Here is a 20,883-nt window from a genome sequence, read left to right as displayed (position 1 = left end):
TTGAAGCCAGGCGCCATGGCTCACGCCTGTAATCCCAGCACTTTGGGAGGCCAAGGCAGGCAGATCACTTGAGGTCAGGAGTTCAAGACTAGCCTGGCCAACATGGTGAAACCCCGTCTCTACTAAAAATACAAAAATTAGCCAGATGTGGTGGTGTGCACGTGTAGTCCTAGCTACTCAGGAGGCTGAGGCAGGAGAATCACTTGAACTGGGAGGTGGAGATCACAATGAACCAAGATTGCACCACTGCACTCCAGCCTGGGCAATATATTTTATATATATATATATAAAACTTGAAATTGATGTCATATTTTACCATTTAACCATTTTGTAAAGTGATTTATTTCAGTGGTTCTTTTGGTAAAACTGTGCGTTAAACTTTTGTATACAGTAATTAACATACACTTTAATGTCACGTGACTACCCCATTTGATTAAAAATTTTTCTACTTTCAACAGATCATCCTGTTATTGGTAAATATTTTATGTTCTTAACTCATGAAATAGCTAAGTGGAAACTAAGTTTTTATTCTACAATAATATTAATGTAAAATTTTATATATTGTAAACATTGATATATAAACAAGTGGCATGATATTCCAATTTTAGAGCACAGAAAAGGAACAAAATAACCTTTTCAATTTCCAATTTAAAAAGTTATATAATGTTAATATTATCTCATTCTTATATTCATATATGATGTGATATAAATTTTAATGATACTGTATCCATAAGTCTCATGTATGAAATTACCTAAGAACGATTTAAAATTGAGTATAAACTGTGTTTTGACCTGTTAAACCATAGAACAGCTGGAAATCATCAACCATGCTGAACTGATCACATGATCTTCATGACACATATAGTGTACTAAAAGAAAAACCTGGAAAACAAATCTGGATTTTGAAAACATGGTGTTTGTTTAGTGTTTAGAACAGTATGACATATAAATAAGTTGTACATATTAGGGTTATGTTATTATGTTTATTTTCATTTTTAGATCAACTTCAAAGGTGTTTCTGCAAAACCTAGGGAGAAAGGATTATTTTCTAAGAAAGTTAGAAAGTTTCTTGTGTGTGTGTTGAATTTGGAGAGCAGTTCTGATCAGAGTCACACAACTATCTGTGGTCCTCCATCGTGGGTGTTCCAGGTGCTCTGCCTAGGCACCAGGGTACAAACATGCATCAGATCCAACCCCTTTTCTTTGGAGATTTAAAAAAAAAAAAAACCTACCTACATCATATTTCAAATCTAATGTGTAATGTCTCTCAATACAAATGAATATAGTACCAAGGGTAGCTTTTTAAGAATATTTCTTACGGGTTATAAAAATTTTCTGCTCTCTGTGGATAGTTGAGTACACATGTATTTTCTCTTATACGAAAGGTATTTGGAATGTGTAGTTGAAGGAGACATTATGTTGGCAGCTAACCAAATACTGTAATGTTCAGAATGAATGTTAAGATCACTGATTGGTAGAGTAATTTGATGGGAAATGACAGGCTGCATACCTGTGTTTTTCTAGGCATTTTTGATCAGCCTTTCCTTATCACAGCTCATGTTCTAATGATCATTGCAGGATGAAGTGGCACAGCCACTGAACCTATCAGCTAAACCCAAGACCTCTGATGGCAAATCACCCACATCACCCACCTCTCCCCATATGCCAGCTCTGAGAATAAACAGTGGGGCAGGCCCCCTCAAAGCCTCTGTCCCAGCAGCGTTAGCTAGCCCTTCAGCCAGAGTTAGCACAATAGGTAAGTTCTGTTTCTTTTGTTCTTGCTGATTTTCTGTTTATGGCTATTGAATGGAATCATCTTTAAATGGCACATCACACACACTCTATACACGGCTTGAGTTCACCTAGGTCCGTTTTAAACATGCAAATGAAATTTCACACTAAAGTCTAAGTTATAATGCCCTCCTGAAAATCTAATTGTGTAGGTTATATCTATATTTCTAACTATGTCCATACAACATAAAAAGAAGACTAAATGACTAATTGCAGTGAGCAGTGATGGTTCCAGAATGTTATTATTAGGTGACTTACCTTTTACGTCATTGAAATTTCCATTTTTTGTGTGAATTGCACAAAGTTACATTGTGATGAAATGCATTTTGCCTCTATCATCAGTCAACCATAAGGATGTGAAGTTTGTTCACTTTCATTCTGCTTGAGGATTATTTGCAAACACCAAAGTATTATAAAGAGTGGATAGCTTCAATTCTATATAATTGTAAATTCAGTAGAGTAAACAAAATAGTAGAAAACACTTTTATAAGCTGACTTTGAAAAATTCAATGTTTTTATTTCAGCATACATAAATCAGACTGTATATACTGATTTCAACACAGATTTATTGATATTTTTATTATTTTTATTCAATTTTTAAGGAGGCTAGCCCTCAAGGAGCTCATGGTTTAGTTAAAGGAAAGTCATTCATTCTATGGTATAAGTCAGCTGTAATAAGTGCTATTGCAGAGCACATATAAAATTCTACAAAGAGAGGAGAGTGTTGGATTCTGTCTGGGAAGGACTACAGAAGAGTATGAGTTAGATATATCCTAATTCAAACTGAGCCTTGAAGAAGAGATAGATCCCTAGGCATTCTAAACAGTAAGAAAAAAATCACAAAGTGAAATAGCATATTTTTGAGAAATGCACTGATTTGTCTAGACTGTAGAAAAAATGTGTGGTGGAAAGTGATCACAGCCAAAGCTGAAAGGATGAGATGGCAGAATGATGTTGGAATTCAGGAAACCATTGTTTAGGTGTAGGGCAAGAATAAGTTACGTGAGATAGAAATAAGCAGTGATAAAGGAGAGAATTGATTAAAAAGATATTAATTAAGGAAGAATTGACATAATTCAGTCACAATAGAATATATCTGGTAAAGGTCAAGTTGTAGACAGAGGAAACTAGAATTTTGAATTTATGAAATAACAAGGATTATTATGCCTCTATTAACAATTAAAGGGGAGCCCAGAATTGGAGCAGGTTTGGGAGAAGACATAAACATGTAATATATGTTGAATTTGAAGCACAAGGAACTATTTAGGTAGAGATGTTCAGGAAGAAGCTGGCAATATAAGCCTCATAGGTAAAAGAGGTGCCAGAATTTTAGATACGGAAATTATTCCTTGATGAGGTGGTTGAACACAGGAGAACAAATAAGTCCATCAAAAAAGGCTGTGTGTGGTAAGAAAAGAAGTGGAGTGAAGAATCGTAGGTATTGCATTAGATACTAATAGATAGATAACTAATATTAATATTATAATATAGCTAACTCATATTTATTGCTATGTAACAAATTAACCTAAAACTTAGCAGCTGGTATTGCATTAGATACTAATAGACAGATAACTGATATTAATATTATAATATAGATAACTAATATTTATTGCTGTGTAACAAATTAACCTAAAACTTAGCAGCAGAAAACAACCAATATTTATTGTCTAATTTATTACTATTTATTGTTTAACATTTATTGTTATCTGTTTTCTGGAGGTCTCTGTTCCTTGCCACATTAGGCCTGTCCCTAGGGCTGCTCGTAGCATGACAGTGGACCTTCCTGAGTGAGTGACCCAAGAGAAGAACAAAGAGAAAGGCACAGTGTCTTTTATAACCTGTTCTCCAAGTTCATCCAGAGGCAATTCTGCTTTATTCTGTTTCTTATAAGAGAATCATTAAATCCAGCCCAACTCAAGGCAAGGAGAACTAGGCTCCAACTGAAGTAGAGAGTGTTAAAGTATCTTTGGACGTATTTTAGAACAACTATACTTTTTTTAGATGCAAAACTGATGAAGAGTAAGTTGAGTGTCTGAGAATAAGAGTAAAGAGCAAGTGGGTATTTTAGAGTAAGAGTGAAGATAGGGTAATGTCATGCTAGCCTAGGAAAACTAAGTTTCAAAAAAAAGGGATTATTTAATGGTGCAACTTCTGCAGGACAATTAAAGAACATGAAGAATAAGAGCCTTAGGATTTGGTTGGAGCTCATGGACAGGTAGACTGACAGAAATTTTAATAGAATGGTTTGAATAGATTTCCAGTTATACAGAGCAGAAGACTATGAGGAAAGAAAGTTAATTTGGAGACATAAACTCATCTCTTTCTAAGTTTGGTGGTGGAAAGTGATAATACTTTGAGAAGGCTAAGACAGGTTTTAAAATAGGAATATGTATATTACGCTTCAAGGGGGGAGAGGAAGAAGAGTTAAAGCCATGTATAGATATGAAAAAGTGCAAAAGACATGTATAGATATGAAAAGTGATGGGAAGGGATTAACCCTTATAAAGGAGAAAAACTTTTCTTCTTCCTGAGAATGAAAGAAAGGAAGAGATAAATGGTAAAAATTCAGAGAAATTTTGGAATGATCAGAATGAAGGCTGAAGGAGTGTGTATCAAATGCTTTAATCTCCACAAAGTAGAATTCCAGATTATTTGTTAAGAGGAATTCAATCTGGGCAGTGGGGCCACAGTGAAAAGAGCAACAGTAAAAACTGAAGTTTTGAGAAGTTTGAAAAAGGTTTCAGACACATGTGTGCTTTTTCATCTTATGGTCTAACTCCAGTTACTCTGCTCAGCATCCTAAATGAGCTCCAAGATTAGATTTACTTTTATGTACTATGTAAAAGAAAAAATATTTTATTTGGCAAGAATCATTCACTATCCTAATATACATGTAAGCTTATAAATGTCATAGTGTTAGTACATGAGCAACTTTTGCAATGTTGTTAGAACTGGAATATGTGACTAGTAGAATAACTAATATGTTTTTATTTGTAGCACGTATGAATATTTTTTCTTTAGCATTCCCAAGGATTAAGTATGGCAAAGTATTTTAGAAAGGCAAGAACGTACTAAGTGTCATTTATCATGACTTTCCCCACTACTAAAACATCTCTTTTTTTTTCTGAAAAGTCCCTTCACCACATACACATCCCTCATAATTTCCAAGGATTTAAGTCCACTGCAATTTACTTTTCTCTTTTCAACAAATGCAGATGTTGAAAGCTGAAACTTTAATGAGTAATAATGTAGTTGGATAAAAGCTGTGAGGATTAATGGTGTTGTAAAGGTCACTCCTGAAAGAAGAATTAGTGTGTGATGCCATTATTAAACCACAGAAAACTGTGGACTGAAAGATGACTTAAGTTATCGTTAATGACATGCGGCTCTTTGCTATATATCTATTAGCTACAAATATAGAAAGTGACTTTTTGAGGTTGGTGACCAATATTACAGTGTATTCTATAAGAATGCTTTTGATATGGTACGCAAATGATAGGCAGCTCCAAAGAAAGGAGATCCTTAAAAGGCATGAATAGTTCAGAAGAATGATGGATAATTTTAGAATCTTTTGACCAGATGTTATCTTTCCCTTATTGGCTTTTTCCACCTATATCGAACATATGTATAACACTTTTAACTTTTTTTTCAAAGCATTTTTTTCATCTATTTTCTCACTGCAGCTGTTCTACAATTATAGACCCTTAACTAGATGGAGTAGATATCCATATAATCTAGTCAAAGCTTGTTATTTAGCAGATAGGGAACACAGACCTAAAGAGCCTATGTGTCTACCTAGGGATTTGAAGTAATTTTTTGTCAGAGCGTAGACAATTCTATGATTCTATATTTATAACCTCAGCTTTAATTTTAAGGAAATAAATGTACATAAAAATCCAGTAATGTATCCAGACTTAGAGCTAATGGATTTTGGAGCCTTATAGCCATAATTTATTAGTTGGCATTCATTCTTTTTAGTTGTTGCCTTTTGGTAGCCAATATACATTAGATGCTCTTTTGGGTCATTTATCATTTCACTCATACATGTAACAAATGAGATTTAAATACTCTCTCTTTACCATACGTTTTGCTTAGTCTGGAGGGTAAGCAAACAACAGCCTTGGACTGAGACTTTCGGTGCCTACAGTCTTTTTCCTAGCATATCTTTGGAACATATTGGAATGTACTGTTCTTAGCCTTCCTTCCTCAGAGGCATTAACGCTTGAAAACTAACTATACCTGAGCAAATGTAAATTCACATCGACCCAGTAAAACAAAGGGCAATATTTCCAAGTCCATTAATTGGCTACTTGATTTGTACAGCATCCAGTTTAATATATGATGACTTGAAGGAGGATATTATTTTGAAAGTTTGTTAGTTTACATTTTTATTATTATTATTATTATTATTATTATTATTTGAGACAGGAATTTACTCTGTCTATTGCCCAGGCTAGAGTGTGGTGGTGCAATATTGGCTCATTGCAACCTCCACCTCCTGGACTCAAATGATCCTCCCACCTGAGCCTCCCAAGTAGCTAGGACTATAGGCATGTACCACCAAAAATTCAAAAATATGAAAAAAAAAAATATATATATATATAGAGAGAGAGAGAGAGAGAGCGTCTCGCTCTGTCACCCAGGCTGGAGTGCAATGGCGCAATCTTGGCTCACTGCAAGCTCCATCTCCTGGGTTCACGCCATTCTCCTGCCTCAGCCTCCGGATTAGCTGGTACTATAGGCACCCGCCACCACGCCCAGCTAATTTTTTGTATTTTCAGTAGAGACAGGGCTTCACCGTGTTAGCCAGGATGGTCTCGATCTCCTGACCTCATGATCCACCCACCTCGGCCTCCCAAAGTGCTGGGATTACAGGTGTGAGCCACCGCGCCTGGCCAATTTTTGTATTTTTTTAGAGATAGATTTCCCCTTGTTGTCCAGTCTGGCCTCGTACTCCTGGACTCAAGGGAACCGCCCACATCAGCCTCCCAAAGTGCTGGGATTACAGGCATGAGTCACTATGCCCGGCTGGTTTTTAATAAGCAAAATTTATACAAGGATTTTAATGAGAAAAACCTTGTTTGCGGGAAAGTGATTGAAAGAATGTAAAAGAATATTGTGATTCATGGAAAGCCATTGGATTATCAGGAAGTTGGAGATATCATTCAAAGACATCTGGCAATTAATATTTGCATAACACTTTACAGTTTGCAAACTGCTTTCACATGTATTATCTAATTCCTGTGAGCTTTCACAGATAAAAAATTGTCTATTTATCTGAGTGTCAAAAATGTAATGCTGATCAATGACCACAAAAATAGAAAAAATATATATTTGTTGAAAACCACTGGAAACACATATACCATTACTTTTACTTACAACTGAAAAGTCCTATATAAAATAAATATGTAGTAAATAAGAATTTGTGTTGCATTAATATCATCTGTTAAATCCATGAATTTTAATAAATCTGTACCATATGGTCCAGGCTTCTATTGATAAGAAGACAGAAATGATCAATAGACTTGGAATTATCAAGGCAGATACTTTCAACTTAGAATATGCATTTGTTTCTTCAACAGATCCTGCCCTGGGCCAAAGGAATAATAGATTGAACTAAAAAATGCCAAGTAGTCCATAGACCACTATGAAAGACAAATGCAAGACAATATGACAATAAAAACATTCACAAGGTTTTGAAGGAACACGTGTGGGAAGCACTAATCTTGTCCAAGAACATGTCTAGGGTATGTGAGAGAAGTTCCCACAGAAGGGGTGATGTTTGAATAAATTCACACACACACACACACCAGAAAGAGCCTTTCAGCAAAAGAGAAAAACTTGGGATACAGGCGTGTGAAGTGAAAGGATGAACGCCTGTCCTTGGAAAAGGGAGAATGTCGTGTACAGCTTAAACACGGGACTCATGAGAGACAGGCAGGAGGGGACACAGGAAAGACAAGCAGAGTTGATATCATGAGGAGATTCTTAGGCCTTGTGAAAGAGTTTGGGACTTATCTCAGAATGACGATTTTCCGGGAACATGAAAGAGTTTTAAAAGTTCCAGTAAAAGCTGTACACTGTGATCTCTTGAAGATTCACAATGCACATTCACATATGCAGGATTTTAAAAATTCATGCAATTAAACCTTTTTAACTTTAATTTTGTATTTCCTACACTTACTTGTACATGGAATTATTTTTTCTTTCTTTCTTTTTTTTTTTTTTGAGACGGAGTCTCGCTCTGTCTCCCAAGCTAGAGTGCAGTGGCGCGATCTCAGCTCACTGCAAGCTCTGCCTCCCGGGTTCATGCCATTCTCCTGCCTCAGCCTCCCGATTAGCTGGGACTACAGGCGCCCGCCACCACACTCGGCTAATTTTTTGTATTTTTTAGTAGAGACGGGTTTTCACCGTGTTAGCCAGAATGGTCTCGATCTCCTGACCTCGTTATCCGCCCGCCTTGGCCTCCCAAAGTGCTGGGATTACTGGTGTGAGCCACCGCGCCCGGCTGGAAATATTTTTTCATGGGCTATTACAGATCATTATTTTATGAAATGTTTTTGGAAGCACTAGGGTACCAGAGGAGAGTTTGTAATCAGGGATTTTGACATCGATTTTTTTTTTTTAATACACACAGATAGACAAATAAATAGATATTTCTATTTTTATCCTTAGATGGATTCTTGCTTTGTCACCCAAGCTGAAGTGCAGTGGCAGGTGAACATGGCTCACTGAAGCCTCTACCTCCCAGACTCAAGCAGTTCTCTGCCTCAGCCCCCCAAGTAGCTGGGACTACAGGCAAGCACCACCAAGCTCCACTAATTTTTTGTGTTTTTTTGTAGAGATGGGATTTCACCATGTTGCCCAGGCTGATTTCGAAATCCTGAGGTCAAGTGATCTACGCACCTCAGCCTCCCAAAGTGCTGGGATTAGAGGCATGTGCCACCATACCCGACATTTTTTTTTTTTTTCAATATTTTGAAATGCTTTATCTAGAAAGAGAGTAGACAAAAATTCAAAGAGTGTAAGCTTAAAGACAGGAAAACCAGTTAGGAGTCTAACGCACAGTGGGATATCAGGTGGCTTTCATGAAAACAGAGGATGGAGAAGCAAATTTGAGAGCTGAGGAAGAAGTGCAGCTGTCAGGGCTTGCTTGCCTTGTATCTTTAGAGGGTAGAGGAGAGACCTTAAATTATTCCCAAGGATTGGAAGGGCAACTGACAAGGTCTATGGAATATAGAAAGCAGGGATTGAGGCCGTGGAAAGATGATGAATTGTATACCAGACAGCTGTATTTCAGGTACTTATGGGACATTCAAGTAGAGAAGCTTAATCAATAAACAGATACAAGTATCTGGCAATCTGGAAGGGTTTGAGGCAAGAAGTAGTTATTTTACAGTTCTTGGGATCATTTCTCAATTGTTAGAGACACAGTAAAGACCAAGGGTGGCATATTGGTTTCCTAGAGCTGCCATTACAAATTACTGTAAACTGGGTGGGTTGAAACAGAAATTTATTCTCTTGCTATTTCGGGGACTAGAAATCTGAAATCAAGGTGTCAGCAGGGTTCGTTCCTTCCAGAAGCGCTGAATGAGAATCTGTTCCATGCCTCCATGCTGCAGACAGTCCTGGCTCATAGATGCATAACTCCAATCTCTGCCTGCCTATTCACTTGGCTTTCTCTCCTATTTCTATGGGTCAAATCTCTCTCCTCTTTTAAGGACACCGGTTATTGGATTTAGAGCCAACCCTAATTTCAGGGTGATCTCACCTCGAGATCCTTAATGACATCTTCGAAGACCTTGTTTTCAAGAGAGGCCAGAGTCACAGACAATGAAGTTTAGGAGTTGGATATATCTGTTGGGCAGACAAAATTCAACCCATTACAAGTGGTTTTGTATTTTATTTTCTTTCCTTGTACAGCAGCCATTACTAATTCTTTCCTTTTAGAGTTGATCTCCTCAAAAATTAGACTTTCTAGTTTGTCCCTTCTTTTCTGCCTCTGAAAAAATATATAAGGGGCCTTTTGAGTTAAGAAAAACAAAAATTTTGAGAATATTTTTGGTAATGGTTAAGAAGAAACACCGAAGCATAAAACATCGAATTGTAGGCCAGGCATGGTGGCTCACGCCTGTAATCCTAGCACTTTGGGAGGCCAAAGCGGGAGAATAGTGTGAATCCAGGAGTTCTAGACCAGCCTGGGCAACATAGCAAGACTCCATCTCTACAAAAACGTAAAAAGCAACTGGGGGTAGTAGTGCCCATAGTCCCAGCTACTCAGGAGGTTGAGGCAGGTGGATTGCTTGAGCCCAGAAGTTCAAGTTTGCAGTGAGCTATGATCATGCCACTGCACTCCAGCCTAGGTGAGACCTTATTTCAAAACTAAATAAATAAATAAATAAAATTATAGTGAATTTAACAAAGTTACAGAATCTCACAAATTTCTTACTCTAACCCACATTTTCCAAATCTCATTTGAGATGTTAACTGGAAGTTATATTGACCTTTGCCATCTCATTTTCCTCTTAAGACTGAGGTTCACCAAACCTCTCCTATACACATGCCTCCCATCTGATCCTGACTTTAGATGCAATTGTTGCTTGAATCTATAATGAAGGCAGAATAAAATGTATCTATCAGATAGCCATTATGTGTCTCTTTGGCCTTTATGGTCTGATGCCCATTTAATTGAACCTCTGTGCCAGCCAAGGAATGACATCCCCTCACAGATTGCATAATAGTCAAAGCCATGTTAACAGGAGTGCTAAGGGTGAACGTATAGGGAAAATGAAAGTGTGAAGAGTAAAGAAAGGAGTCTAATATCTTTTCCTGCCTCTGTAGATACCACGTGCTATTTCCTCCTTCACATGTGTTATTTCGTCTAATTCTTCCATCAACTTTACCTTCATTTTGTAGTTAAGGGAAGTGAAAACTTAGATTGAGCATTAAAATTTGTCAAATATCACACTTACCAAGAACTGGAAATCCCAGATCCAGTTGAATCCAATTTCCAAATTCTACTTATTTTACTATGCCATTTTATAAAGTGACAGTTACTGAATAACTTTCATTGACCATTTATTATGATGAAAGACTATATTACCTCACTTAATCTTGACATTTCTGTTATCTAGTGAGTGTTATCCCTATTTAACTTATGAGAAGTTACTCATAAGTTACTTGCAACTTAGAAAAGTAAAACAACTTGTATAATTTATATAGCTAGTAAGTGTCAAAGCTAGAATTTTAATTTAGGCTTGCCCAGCTCTAGAACACAGGCTTCTTCTAATAATTGGAATCTTGAATCAAAATCTAAGGATTAGGTGAAGGAAGGGTCCCAGGCAGGGATACAAACACAGAGGAGAGGCAGTGAGGAAAAAGGAACAATGCTAAAATGAGATTCAATACGGAGAGGATGGTCAATGCTGTCATCCCTCTCAAGAAATGGAAAATGTCCTTTGGATTTATTCGACAACTAAAGACCAATAGCAACAGAAACAAGATTGCAGTGAGAACTGGAGAGTAGGGAGGGAATGGGAGATTATGAGATAATGCATCTTTGAGAGGCTTGACTTCAAAGATAAAAAGAGAAACAGTGTTGAAAAGAGGGGGCAAAACAAAGTTAAAGAAGACACTTTATTTGCTTGTTTTAGGAGAAAAGAGAACCTTAAGTATCTACAGGTTGAGGTGGTAGAGAGGGTAGAGACAATTAGATAGATGATACAAATGAGAAACAGAATAATCAATGAAGAAGTATAGAAATCTAGAACTCTTATTAGGAGATTTGCCTTGATTGAAAGCAAAGGGACCATTTTTATTGAAACAGGAGGAGCAAACTAGGCATAAATGGACATAAATTTGAAGGCAGCAGAAGCTAAGAGTGTGGGTAGGGTGAGGAAGGTGAGAGTTCAGCCTTACTGCTTTTTGCAAAATCAGAGGCAAGGCCATTTGCTGAGAGAGATGGAGTCAGCAGGGTTAAGGATTTGGTGACTATGAGGAGAACAAACTGTAAAGAACCAGCAAACAATCCTATTAAGATTGAATGTTGTCATATATAAATGGCTTTATGATTTAACATAGCAGACAAATGTTAACATTTCATATAGCATTATAACTAAAACTCAAGAGTCTCTAAAAGCAAGAATGTTTATTTTAAAGTGAACAGTTATTTCTACCTGCACAGAAACACACATCTCAAATTGGAAATAACCATTACAGAACATAGGTCTGTCAGTTACTCCCCCTCATAATAATTTACATTCCTCTTGCATCTATATTAATCATTTTTCCTACACAATGTTATCTTGGCAGTCCCTAAAAAGCATAAAGAATTCATGCTTTTATTCAGTGCCATGTGCCAAGCCATTTCAAATATATTTGTGTTCTGGAGAAGCTAATTAGACTACATAGAAGCTAAATAGACTACAAAAATGTATGATGCCAGGTTGCGTATAAACAGGGGTTAGAGCATAGGAAAATCAGACTGATCCTCTTAAGATATTACTAAATGAACATATACCAAGACCGTCACGGTCATGTAAGAGTTGTATTGTTCATGAACAAGTTCAAGAATTATACATTAAGAATGATGTACAGGAGATCCAAATTAGGATGTTGAGGATAATAAAATACAACCATCTTTTACAGTAAATATTAGCCCTGAAGATCTGTTCTAGGTTTAGAGTTGTTTTCAATTCACTGTTGTGTTTATAATGAGCAGAGATGTTTTGTTCTTTGAATAAGTTCCAATGAATTTAGCTCTGAAAGGCAAAATATATAATCACTCTCAAGCTTCCCTTTTCTATCGCCTACACTGGAACTTTTCTTTCTGCCTCAAGGAGATCAGAGGACCAGGTCTACTATGCGCATAGTAACAGGGGAAAAGGCATGGATCATTTAGAAACCTGCCAGCACTGAAGTACTGCATCAGTTTCTGACATCAGTTTCTTCAATAGAAACGTTTAAGCAGCAAGAAAATATTCTGTTTTTTGGCAATCAGCAGATCAGATAGAAGAGTCTAGCAATACAACAAGGATGTGTAATCTGACATGATTAGACAAGGCTCTTAGTACCAGAACATTCATAATTGAGACAAAGAGTATTAATAACACTTTCCTAACACGGCAGTTAGCCATTTTATATTTCCTTTCTTTAATCTTAGTGTTTTTCAACAAATCATGGGATTTAATAGCGTGTTTTGGCAGATTAGAGGATTTATGGCCCAGATGTTTTTTGTTCTAAAAATGGATTAGGGTGTAAAGTTTGCTGGAATCCATGGAACATGTTGAGGCAAGCCGGTCATTTTATGTGTGATTAGTGCCTGCCTTCTGTCTCACAGTCCCTCCATCTGTCACAATTCACCAATGGATCTGGTTAGATTTAGCCTCGTGTCACAAACAAGTCCCTTTTCTGGGCAATTTCATATTACAGATTCATTTTATGCCATTTTATGCCCTAGTTAAAAGATAGGGAGAGAGGAAGATGAGATATCAGCTTTTCTTTAAATACTTGCAAAACAATCTTTTTCCGTCAGTATTCTATTCTAATATAATGCAGATCATCATACTAATATGCATCAAATAAATAAATGATCAGTGTTAAAAATAAAATTAAATAAAAATTAGTTTTGGTTGTTACATCTGTTATTCTATAAAAGCAATATTTTGGTAGTGTATATTACTAACCATGGACTGTGGAGTTGCATGCATAAGCTGATCGTTTGGCCATCTTATTAAGAGTGTGAATTAAGTGTGACTATAGTTAAGAGTAGCCACAATTTCTTATCAAACAATTACAGGTGCTTGGTTACATTCTGTACTTGAAATTTAGCCTAACTATTACAAGTTTGCATCCATAGCAAACCACTGCCACCTGTGGTTTATTTCACCATAAATGGATTTTTAGGAAGAAAATGCTCTTCAGTCGGTTAGTAATGATTTATTTCTTCTGTGTATAACAAACCTAATAGTGCTATACAGACCCTCTTAAGTGGCCTTTCTAATACTAGGAGAGACTCAATAATCATAGTTATAATTATGAATACCTAAATCCTGTGCTAAAATTCAAAAGTTCCTTGCAGGAAAAAAAAATTAAAAGTGGATTTTGTATTTGCACTACAAAATAATATTCGAATAATAACTAAAGCATTTACTTAAAAAATAAATCTTCAATTTCTTTCAAAATAGTTGGAAACAACCATATTTCACTTAGGTATTATATTTTTATTACAGATATTTGAACATATTGGAAACATGTTTATGTATGACTATATGAATCAGTCATTGTCAATTATTCATTCATTCATTTTAGATAAATCCCATGGAGAAATCATTATAGGCCAGACACTAGCTGTTACCAAGAAAAGAAGTGATTTTTATGGTTACAGGCTAGCCTAGACATGCATTTATACAGAAGATATCCTTTGATCTGTCTCATGTTCAGGTTACTTAAATGACCATGATGCTGTCACCAAGGCAATCCAAGAAGCTCGGCAAATGAAGGAGCAACTTCGACGGGAACAACAGGTGCTTGATGGGAAGGTGGCTGTTGTGAACAGTCTGGGTCTCAATAACTGCCGGACAGAAAAGGTCAGTTCATAACATAACTTACTTTCTAGAAATACTTAATTAAATCGCCTGATGCTTTTTAAAAATATATATATATATATATATATATTTCCATCTTCTTATCATCCTCAGAATGATTCTCTGTCCCTTTTCTCCCTCCATTAATATAGACGGCCTCATCACCTTCCTAATCAAAACCATCTGGAAATAGAAAGAGTTATAATTCTCTTGATCCATCTCCAAACCTTATGGACAATGAATATCCCCTTTTACGCCACCAGCTTGTATTAAAACAAAATGGCATTTGAAATATCTGAGTCTGACTAAAAGTTTTGCTTTTCAGAGATGCTTAACTTGTATTTGGGGATGAGCTGGATTTGAAATGCTGAATCTTCCTTAATCAGCATAAGCTTGGATGATATCCATGCTCATATTCTAAGTATTTAGGACCCTGAGCTTGTCATAATATGTTTCCAGCATAAAGCACTGTCAAGTGTTAGATGAGTTCATGACTGGAAATTTTGACTTTATTATAAAACAAAATGTACTTATTAAAAACTTTGACATTATTTGTATTATAAATAAGGCCAGTGAAACTTCTGAATTTGAGAGACAATGATTTCAAGCCCTTTTGTCTAAGCATACATGGTGTTTTATTTAGAAAAATATTATAAGTTGAAATTTATAGAAAAATATTATAAGTTGTAAAATCCTCAGAATTATGTACTTTGGGAATATTTGATATGTTTTAAATTGAAATTTTAAAATGTTACCCAGTCCTCTTTACAGAATCCTCTAGATAAATGAATCCAGTAGAGAAGAGAAAAAATGATCAGCTACTTAGCAATAACTGGAAAGTTAATCATAATAGGAAGCTTATGAGTCAAACAGAATTGTCCAGAATGAGCAGATTGCTAATTTGGATAGCTTTCTAGTTTCCCAGGTTTTATGTGGAGTTTGATGTATAATCACTAAGAAGCTGGCAATCTGCATAGTGAAGGTGAAATGTATGGGTGATCCTGTCACAACTGCTCTTTCCCTGGTCCTAATATGGTAAAAATTAAGGATGGAGAAATGATTTCAATTCTATTGTGTGTCCAGAGGGGAGAGCAAAGGATAGATCAGTATACATCCCTTGCAGTCTTACAACATAAGACGTATGACATTGGTGTCCTGAGAAGGGCACATTTTTATAGCTAAGCACCAAAAGGAAGGGGGAAAGCAACGTGACAGTTCTAAAGAAGGAATGATAGCAAGCATAAAGGAATTTATATTCAAATATTTAAACATTCTTGAAAGGATGCTTGAACAGAAATTCCTTTTCTCTGCTCCCCACGTAGAAATGAGTTTAACACTCAGCCAGATGCTAATGCAAAGTGACTCAAGCTATTCCTCGCAAGCATATCTAAATTGCCGTTATTTGTTAAGCGCATTGAATTCAGCTGTGGATACAGCAGTTGGTTGCGTTCAGCAAGCATCTGTACCCTTTTTTTTTTTAAATCCTCCAAAGCAGAGACAACTCTACCTATCTCCCCCTTCTCTTCCCCAGTGCTGGCTGGGAATTGTCAAGTGACAACCGACCAAATCCTTTTGGACAGGAAGCCTTCATCCTGAGTTCTATATACTTGCAAAGCAGGCCTTGTGGTTGAATCAGGGAGCCCATTAAAAGTACTTTGATGGTATGGAAATTCATCTTCATGAAGCTCCTAGGCCCCTAAGCAGCGTGCTGTTTAGCTGTGGTTACAGATCAGTCATTCACATTGGAGGGCAATAATTGTGCTGACGGCTTGTAAGGCAATGGAAGTACATAAAATAATCCTAGGCCCTCCACCATGGCACTGTGAGTTAATCTTCTCTAATACAGATCAGCTGTTGTTCTAACACATGACTTTATGCTGGCTCCAGTGACTCTGCACAGCCTTTTGATTAAGTAACAGGAGTGGAACCATCTGCATTCACTTTATTCCATACTTGTCCATTGTTAGGCGACCTTATTGCCACTTCTCGTTCCATCTCCACAGTCATACTTTATTTCTCTGATTAGCACCTCCTGCTTGGGTTGCAGGAGTGAGAGTTGCCTCTGTTGATAGCTACTGCTTCAATTTTCCTTTCTGTTTCGTACTGTTATAACAACTTTTTAAAAATCTGTTTTTGAAATAATACCTGCCAAAACCTGTTGGACAGTTAAGATGTCTCTGTTCTCAAGAATATCTTCATTCCTGAATCTCTTCATCATGTATTTTCAATGCAGTTGAGTTACATCTTGAACTATAGTCTTATAATTTATGAGTTTTTAAGTGAAAAACTTAAGTTATGGAAATGAAGTAGTTTCATTATTATAATAGTATGACAAACTCTTGTAATATAAAAGGAAACCTTCTCAATCAAAGGATCTGAATTATCTCATCCCTTATGTTACCCTGACACCTGAAAATGAAATTGAGATTATTGAAACTCTTTGAAGCAGGTATTACTCTAGTTTGTGGTTGACTTTTCCTGTTGAAATAACTTGGGTGTCATTTCTAGAATATTAATGATCAATCTATGTCTGTGTAAGTCATGAAAATGAGATAATAATGTCACACTTATATCTTTTAATTAGTAATTATTCAACATTAGCACATGCTATGTATTAGAGACTGTGGTATGTACTGGAGGTATTGTATTAAACCAGAAAATATGAGTTCTGCCTTTATAGAGCTTACAGTTTGGATCAAATTATTATTTGACTGTTACTCATTACATATTTATGTGTGTGAGCCCACCCATAGGAATTGAATAGAGACCCCATATTGCTTACCATATCAAATCAGTTATATACTTGAGTTGACAAAGGTAGATGTTCTCTCTCACATTAACCATGTATTTATGCATAGTGTTATTTTTCTAATACTTATCTTTTTATTAGACTTTTATAATCACTCAATATTATCTATGGCCAATAAATATGTGGATTAGTAATTGGTTTGAAGTTTTGCCATAGCATTTAGTGAAAGACATAAAAATATATGATAAATTCCTCTTACATTTTGCACTATCATCTTATATCACTTGAATCCCAAAATAAGGGCATTTTTTTTCTGTCTAAAGGAATACTGCCGGCCAGGCGCGGTGACTCACGCCTGTAATCCCAGCACTTTGGGTGGCCGAGGCGGGTGGATTATGAGGTCAGGAGCTCGAAACCAGCCTGGCCAATATGGTGAATCCCTATCTCTACCAAAGATACAAAAAAATTACCCGGGCATGGTGGTGCATGCCTGTAATCCCAGCTACTCAGGAGGCTGAGGCAGGAGAACTGCTTGAACCTGGGAGGCGGAGGTTGCAGTAAGCCAAGATTGCACCATTGCACTCCAACCTGGGCAACAGGGCGAGACTCCATCTCAAATAATAGTAGTAATAATAATAATAATACTCCTAACTCCCTAAACCCAGAAAATACGTGTAAGGTAAGGATTGAGAGAGACAAAGCAGAAAGAAAGAAGGAAAGGAACTGGGAGAAAGGAAAAAAAGAAAAGAAGTTCAGCCTGGTGCTTTACATCAACCTAAAAGATATCATGACCTGAGCTCCAGATGATTGAAATCTTGTGGTGGAGATCTGTTTTCTTGGGTACACAACCTTATACACATTAACTTTTCTTCATATCTCAAATAGCCAGCCACGTGGTTATCCCAGCTAGAAGGTCTTAATTCTGAAAAGCTGTAATTGGGCAGTGAAAACAATTAGAGGTGTGAAGATAGGGACTGATGATTTCTCAGTGATATGTACCAAAACACATCATGAAAGTCATTTTTACTGAAACACATTTTAATGGAAGACTTCTAAGAGACTTTTTTAAATTTCTTTACGTTTCTTGGAAGTGTTTCAGCATACCCAAGAACTGTGTGTGTCAGGTTTCTTGGAAACTGTGGGACACAGTATTATTTATAATTGTCATCTCTGGTTAATTGTAGACTGATTGTATATTCAAATAATGTTATCTTTGGCCACATGGCTTTGTTACAGATTAGTGTTGTGGATGAAAAGGTGAGCTTCTCAGGTATGAAGGAACAGAAAGAAGCCTCTCATATTTTGTTTTGTAAAAAACACACTTTGCTTCATTACCACCTAGATGGCACAATTTTGTTCACAGAGTCAAGTACAGGTTCTTGAGCTTGTGTTTGAAAGTATCCATATTAATAAGAGATTATAAAAAGCTCAGTTTTTGTTGTCCTGATCCCACGAGACAGTGTTAATACAATAGAGAACCAGTGCAGTCAGTTGAAATAAGAAATAGACCAGAAGCTTTTCTATTTGTGTCACTCACTCCAAATATAGTTATCCTGGGAAGACTGTACCTATACTGTCATAGCTGTTAGGAATGAGTTTCACTACATGTATCAGGAAACCTGAATATGGTAGCTTAAATAGTGATTCATGGCCAGGCATGGTGGCTCACGCCTGTCATCCCAGCACTTTGGGAGGCCGAGACAGGCGGATCACCTGAGGTTGGGAGTTAGAGACCGGCCTGACCAACATGGTGAAACCCTGTCTCTACTAAAAAATACAAAATTAACAAGGCATAGTGGCGCTTGCCTGTAATCCCAGCTAAGCTACTCAAGAGGCTGAGGCAGGAGAATCACTTGAACCTGGGAGACGGAGGTTGTGGTGAGCCAAGATGGCGCCACTGCACTCCAGCCTGGGCAACAAGAGTGAAAGTCCGTTCCAAAAAAATTAAAAAAATAAAAAAAAAATAGTGATTCATTTTTATCACATAATGAAGTTCAGGAGTAGGAGTTTGGTGGCATTAGTTCATCAACTTGATATCGGAGTTGAAATCTGTGATTCTCTTGTCTATTCCCTTTGGGTCACAAAATGGTTGCCGCACCTGCAGCTATCCCATCCGCATGAAGGCAGGCAGATTCAGGAAGGAGAAGTCATTTTCTCTTTGCTAACTTCAGTCTTCATTCATACGGGGGTATTTCATTCCTCTTCTCAAGCTGACTTCCACACACATCTCATTGGCTAGAACTGGGTCATGTGAACATCTTTAAGACCATTACTGGCCAAAGGAAAAGAGACTGCTTTAAATTGATCATGAATTATTTTTTACCACTAAAGTAGAGAGCTAATCCTATCTTCTCTGAGATCAAGGGATTATCTTCAGATCGAAGGTAATATTAGCTGGGAAGAAAAGAAGGACAATGGCTGTTGGGTATGAAAAGGCGATTGTCAGCCACAGGCTATTATAAACATGATATCAAAGCTCTCAAATATTTCCTTCATGAAACTGGTTGGTTTTGTTTGTTTTATAATTGTTGCCATCTATCCGTGTTTTGCTCTTCCACTATTACATGTCCAGGATCTTTCTCTTTTCTTTTCTTTTTTTTTCCTGAGGCGAAGTCTCGCTCTGTCACCCAGGCTGGAGTGCAATGGCACGATCCTGGCTCAATGCATGCTCTGCCTCCAGGGTTCAAGGGATTCTTCTGCCTCAGCCTCCTGAGTAGCTGGGACTACAGGTGTGTGCCACCACGCCTGGCTAATTTTTTGTATTATTAGTAGAGGCAGGGTTTCACCATGGTAGCCAGGATGCTCTCAATCTCCTGACCTCATGATCTGCCCACCTTGACCTCCCAAAGCACTGGGATGACAGGCGTGAGCCAATGTGCCTGGACCATGTCCAGGGTTCTTATACCTTGTCTGGGGTTCACAAAGAATTAAATGACACACAAGCATGTGCACAAGAAGACTTTGCTTGATGACAGGTTAAATCTATAAAAGTGTATTCACATACATGCCATATACATGTTAAGACCAACTTCTGTATTGCTTTTCTTATGTAAAACAGATGTCACTCACAAAAATAAGCATGCATGTGTGTGCATATATTTCTTAAGGAAGAGTATTCACTGAACATTAATTGCCTACAGTGTACCTGGAATATAAACACATAATGCATGCTATGAATTCATCTATCATTGTAAATCATAGCTGGAAAAATGTCTTACTTTTTCTGCTGAGCTGTAGTGAAAATTCTTTGTAATTTTCTGTCAAATAAGGTGGAAATTTGGTAAATAACGTGTATATTTTAATTAAGAATTGACTCAATAATGACAGTAGTTTCATTTTTGACCCTTTCTGAGTCATATTCATAAGAAGCCTCACCACAGACTATATAGGCTGATTGTAAACAAAGGTTAATTTTTTCTGTCTGGCACTTGGAAACTCGTCCATTACACCCACCTCTTTCCTGCCATTGTCAACCCTCTTCTTTCCCTTTAAAAGAGTGCCAAACATGAAATGACAGTGACCAATGTTGACTTAATGTGGATGTTTAATAATGAAAAAAAGTGTGTCATTCCCAGCATTAGTTACAAATGGCAGTAAGTGTATCGGATGGCAGCCCTGTAATAATTTTACATCCATCATTCTTTCCTGATGCTTCGCTGGCCATCTGATGGATGGGGCCAGCAGTGTTAACTCTTCGGAAACTGACACAATGTATGTAGTTCAGCATTATCTAACACATGTTCCTTCCCTGAGATAAGG

The 20,883-nt window shown here is 37.0% G+C and overlaps 1 protein-coding gene across 23 annotated transcripts in view; it reads left to right on the top strand.

Annotated features, from left to right (window-relative positions):
- SOX5 (SRY-box transcription factor 5) overlaps nucleotides 1-20,883 on the top strand; it is a 1,038,891-nt gene that overhangs the window by 991,249 nt on the left and 26,759 nt on the right. For all 23 annotated transcript variants that reach the window (XM_009180371.4, XM_021923251.2, XM_021923253.2 and 20 more), the window contains 2 exons: nucleotides 1,579-1,756; nucleotides 14,233-14,378. In XM_009180371.4, coding sequence (XP_009178635.1) covers nucleotides 1,579-1,756; nucleotides 14,233-14,378 — 324 coding nt within the window. The remainder of the gene's footprint in view (nucleotides 1-1,578; nucleotides 1,757-14,232; nucleotides 14,379-20,883) is intronic.

This window comes from Papio anubis, chromosome 9 (genome assembly GCF_008728515.1).
Source record: "Papio anubis isolate 15944 chromosome 9, Panubis1.0, whole genome shotgun sequence".
Classification (NCBI taxonomy): Eukaryota; Metazoa; Chordata; class Mammalia; order Primates; family Cercopithecidae; genus Papio; species Papio anubis.
Note: the sequence above shows the minus strand (reverse complement) of the source record. Positions and strands in the feature narration are given on the sequence as shown.